Source organism: Dendrobium catenatum, unplaced genomic scaffold (assembly GCF_001605985.2).
Source record: "Dendrobium catenatum unplaced genomic scaffold, ASM160598v2 fragScaff_scaffold_72, whole genome shotgun sequence".
Lineage (NCBI taxonomy): Eukaryota > Viridiplantae > Streptophyta > Magnoliopsida > Asparagales > Orchidaceae > Dendrobium > Dendrobium catenatum.
In genome coordinates this window covers 358636-364174 of record NW_021318534.1, presented here as the reverse complement: position 1 = coordinate 364174, position 5539 = coordinate 358636, and the positions used below count along the sequence as shown (strand labels likewise).

The 5539-nt window shown below is 32.7% G+C and overlaps 1 protein-coding gene across 1 annotated transcript in view; it reads left to right on the top strand.

Moving 5' to 3' along the window:
- The first annotated feature begins 4644 nt into the window (after window positions 1-4644).
- The window catches only part of LOC110104685 (CASP-like protein 2U2), a 1832-nt gene continuing 937 nt past the window's right edge, over window positions 4645-5539 (top strand). Inside the window, exons 1-3 of the mRNA XM_028695639.1 lie at window positions 4645-4808; window positions 4934-5066; window positions 5188-5286. Of these exons, the coding sequence (XP_028551472.1) occupies window positions 4645-4808; window positions 4934-5066; window positions 5188-5286 (396 nt within the window). The remainder of the gene's footprint in view (window positions 4809-4933; window positions 5067-5187; window positions 5287-5539) is intronic.

Genomic DNA, 5539 nt, shown 5'->3' with positions numbered 1-5539 from the left:
TGACACTAAGACTTCATTTGGAACTATTTTTTTATTGCTTTGCAAAGATGTTATAGAGAAAATAGCTTTTTAAAATTGTTGCAGTAAACAAATTGTTAGTATGAAATATTTTTTAAAGTTGAGAAAAAATAGTAGTCAAACATCAATTATGATTGAAGTCAGAAAAGCACAGCAATAAAAATAAATAAGTTGTGCCAAACAAAGTCCAAGGGTGTAAAGAGTTTTCTTACTACTTTGCTTTTAAGATCTCAATCATAACTTTTAGACCATTATTTTAAGATTTTTTTGTACTAAAAAGTTTCTTTCTACAATAGTTTTAAAAATTTACTTTTTCTACAACAACTTTACGAAAAAAATATATGACAACTATCCCAAAATGAAGCCTACCTCTCATAGCTTCGGTAATTTATCCCAACATGCATGGCATTGGCATAAAACAGCAGAGAAGGAAAAACGAGATGTGAGGAAGCATTTCATTAATCATGTTCTAAAGCCTTTATATAGAGGTTTTCACATAGTGTTCCAATCCCTTAGGCTTCGTTTAATTGGAAGTTTTTGATGCTTATTCCGTTTTAAAACGACAAATTCATTTCTTATTTACTGTTTGGTTCGTCAAATCGCGTTCCCAACAACTCCGTTTTTTTTTTTCATTTTTCTACTTTTTTCAGAAAGCTTTCTATATATGATTCTCCGTTAGAAAAAGCCCAAAGATCTTATTAGAACATGTGGACTCGAAATAACAATAGATTCTTGTTTGTGAACTACACAAAATCCTCAAGACGTAATGGTGGTCCTCTCTCCCTGCTTGGACGACTCACAGGTTGTCGTTGTATATCCTGATTGTAACAAATCTTGTGGGTTTGTGTGCCCCACAAGCCCCCCCTCAAGAACAAAAAAATATTTTTTAATTTTATATTATTATTATTATTAATTAAAATCCTTATAATGCTGACTTCTGTGTTGAAATAATTTTTATTTGAATATTATAATCAAAGTTTCTGATGATAAATTAAAAAAATTATAATTTATTTTGACATAAATGTATGTGATATAAGTTGAAAGAGCTTTTTTAACTTACTGTTATAAAAAATTGATTATGAAATAATATTAGAGATTAGTAGATGATGAATGATATTTTAATCACTTATATTAAAAAAAATTGAATATATTGATGATAAATAATCATTAAGCTTTTTCATAATATGAAGAATATCCATTATGAATTATACGTTTTTTTTTTAATTATTGTCTTATATTTTATCTTTGTAAAATAACAAATTTAAATAATTTTTTGTAAAACTATTAATGTTGGCCTAAAACATGAACAAAAAAAAAATAAAAGAACATTTGAAAATATATTTAAGATGTTTCTAAATTTAATTTTTGAAGTCTCAGACTTGATTTTGCCTCGAGATTTGTTCCCGATGAAAATAATTTTTTGATGATATATCACTAAGGAAATATTTGACTTTTATGGTATAATCTCAATAATTTCAATAGATATTTGTCAAGAATGAGAGCATTAAAACTTAACTATTCATAATTAAATATCATTTTTATGATAAAATGTTAATATTTTTAGAACATTATCATATGCCACTCATTATCAACTTATAAAATAAAGATCTTAAGATATTTAAGAAATACAATTTAGATCAATTAATCTGATTATAAATCTTTACATACTATAATTTTAGTGTTATTGAATTGTCATAATGAGACTATCATTTTAATTAAAAATTTATATAATTTGAAGCTCATTTGATATTTAAAAAAAAAAATTGTAAACAATTGTTAAGGTTGCTTTAGGTGTTAAGCCTCGATGAGAAACGTTGAGTGTTGATGTTAAATTGATACAAAATTTTACTATACATTTTGTTATGTACTTGAAAATAAAAAAAGAGGAGATGATGACTAAAATGTTACATCTATGACTAAATCTTCTATTGGTTATTCTGTTATAACTATTGTTAATCTACCATGCTAAATGTTTAAAGGGTGGCAAATTTGTTATCTTTCATAGCCATCATGACCTTATATTTTAAGAGTGCAATCTCATGTAATTGAAATTCTAGAAAGTTATTTTTTCATAATCGTCATTACCATCGTCTCATGCAATTGTTATTGTCATCTTCTGTTACTGTAATCCTGAAAATATCGACTACGGTCCTTCTGACCTCCGTTGCCAGACAACAGCCTTTCTAACCAATGTTGCCCGCTGACTACGGTCATTTCAACCTCCTTCACCAGATAATGATCTTATTGACAAAACTTTTATTTAGAACTCTTTATTTCTATTACTTTTTATGGGCTTACATTATGCAAAAGAAAATTTTAAATAATTTCAAGGACTTTGATGAAAAGCTAAGAAGGGCATAAGATAGAGAGAGCACACAGCACTGTGAAGAAAGAGGATTTTTTGTTGTTAAGGAAATATTTGACTATTATGATATAATCTCAATCATTTAAATAGATATATGTTAAGAATGAGAGCATTAAAACTTAACTATTCATAGTTATTATTTCGGGCTAGAATATATGTGGCGTTAGAGTTAGAGTTATATGTCTTAGAATTGCACAGATATCCAGCTCACACACATAGAACAAATAAGATTTTTTACGTGGAAAATCCTGAAAAGGAGATAAACCACGGGACTTGGCCCTGTTGAAAATGATTCCACGGGAATTCAATTAGATTACAGTTAACTGACTCATCATTGAGCATGATCAGATTAAAAATACCAACTATAAAGTTGAAATCTAGTGACAAATAGGGATAATAGTCCAGCGTCACTTAGTGCTTTGGTAGAAGTTTGGGCCTCAGATGGTGGTCCGATAGAAGTCAGGGGCATCAGATGGTGGTCCGGCAGAAGTCCGGGCCTCAGGTGATGGTCTGGCAGAAGTGAGGGCCTCATGTAAAGGTCTGGCGGAACTCAGAGCCTCAAGTGGTGGTTTGGCGGAACTCAGGTCCGAAGGAGCTCAGGGCATTACACGGTTGTCCGACGGAGCTTAGGGCGTTAGGTGGTGGTCCGGCGGAGCTCAGGGAGTCAAGCGTTGGTCCGGCGGAGCTCCAGGCGGTGGTCGAGGAGGCTAGGAGGCAAGAGCGATCTTTGATGTCTCTCTTTTCTCTTTAGGCTGAAGGGACCATTTCCAAGAAGAATGAGATGTCTATTTATAAAATTCATAGAATGACATGGCCCGTAAATAAGAAGAGGATCAAGGGTAAATGGGGAGTGGTTTGGATGGACGGCCGATGCCAAATCTCTGGATCGTGGACCGTTTGTCAGAAATTTGAAGGTCTTAATGATGTCGGAATTCCGTGATCTTGGGCTCGTGGGATTCATCTCGTTGAGCCGCTCGATTCGACAATAAGCATGTCACGTTTGGAAACCGTTTGGTAATCCAAATTGTGGTTCGAACTCTCCAACAGCACTTCGGGCCCTTGATTTGGACACATTTGAGCTCAGATTAAATCAAATTTAGTGTCGTTGGGTTTGTATTTGCGAGACGTTCTATTCAACTATAATTTTACTGAAATCGGAGTTTGGATGATCCCAATTTTAATTTTGGAAGTTTTCAACTCAATTTTGCCTCAAGATTCGTGTCCGATCAGGATAATTTTCCAAGGATGTATCAGTTATATTTCATTTTTATGCTAAAATGTTTATATTTTTAGAACATTATCATATGCCACTAACAACTTATAAAATAAAGATCAATAAAGATATTAAGATATTTACGAAATACATTTTAGATCAATTACTATGATTACAAATCTTTACATAATATAATTTGAGTGTTATTGAATTATCATAATCAGACTATCATTTTAATTATAAAATTATATAATTTGAAGCTCATTTGATATTTAAAATAAAATTTTTAATTAAATTATGAAGTTGATTAATTTCCCTTAGTGTTTTGAGGTCAGTTTATTGCAGAAAAAAATCATTCATAGATTTTTTTTTTTTTTTGGCATATAGAGTTGTCAAAGAGTTTTAGAGAGCTTTCTCTACTCCCTCACATTAATCATCATTAAGTGATAATAATTGTCAAAATGTTTTTTTTTTGGCATATAGAGTTGTCAAAGTGTTTTAGAGAGCTTTCTCTCCTCACTCGCATTAATCATCATTAAGGTCTCGTTTGAGATATCAAAATTAATTTAATTTGGATAACAATGTTTATAATTTTTTGAAATATCATTTACTTATTTCATAAAAATTCTTTAAAACTCTCTTAAATTAATTAAAAACGGGTCAAATCAGATTTCCGGGTCAACCTGAATCCGACCCGGTTTTACAAACGAGTGGAACCCGACCCAGTTCAGGTTCATGTTGACCCGAATCTAAAATTTTCAGGTCAGATTCGAATCGCAATTTTCAGGTCGGATCAAATGTTGACAGCACTACCTAAAACGTTATATGCTATCATCCTTTACTCGTATAAAGCACACTCCAAATCTCACTTGCTTTCAAGTAATGCTTTTCCGACTTTCCCTTCCATTAATGAGCACGTTAACTTCTCTCTTTTCAGAGGCCATCTCATTTAAATACCCTGCCACTTCAAGAAAAAGGGAACCGGAACCTTCCGTCTAACCTCGCTATAGGACGCAGAGTCTTCCCTGTTTTCTTCAAGAAAAGGGAGATGAAGGGAATGGAGAGGAGGCTAAGAGTGAGCGAGTTGGCAATTAGACTGGCTGCGTTTGGTTTTGCGGTGACAGCTTCAGCTCTTGTTGGAAGCGATAGAGAAGTGAGGATGTTCTTTTCTTTGGAGAAAAGGGCTAAGTTTACAGACATGAAGGTCTTCGTGTAAGATTCATGAAACCTTTGGGGGATGATTTAAAGTTCGTATCTTTGTTTGATATTTGTGATAAATTTATGGTTTTTGGCTACCGTTTTTTTTTTTTTTTTTTTTTTTTGTGGGGGATTTGCAGGTTTTTGGTGGCGGCTAATGGGATATTAGCTGGGTATAACTTGTTGCAGTTGGTGCGGTGCTTTGTGGGGATTATGAAGGGGGGTGTTTTATTTGGAAAGGGCTTTGCTTTTGTTGTGTTTTCCTGTGATCAGGTGAAGGAAAATCTGAAATGTTTCATTGTTTACTTTTAGAAATCTGTATTTGTTATTCCTTTTTTAAGATTTTGTTTTGTCTGCTTTGTTTGTTCATCTTTTACTGCTTATTTTCTTGTAGGGTAGAATAGTTATATACTCGTACCGCTTCTCCCTCCCCGAATTAATGAAGTTACCACCGGTTTTACAGTCTAAAAATGGAGTTTTTGTTTGCGGTGAGGTAATAGGCATCAGGCATGTAATTGGCACTGCCAGCCGCCGACCACCGCCTCCATCGCCGCATAAATAAACAAAAAAGAACATATTTTTTTAAATATCAGATATATTTTATGTTTAAAATAAGAAAATTACACAAAGTCAGGAGCTTTTATCATGCTTTATTAATGTTAGCATATGGTGATGAACTATGCATAAAGGCTTAAACTTGAAAGTTGCAGCCCAGGAATAACTTTTCTATTCCCTTTTTTTTTTTT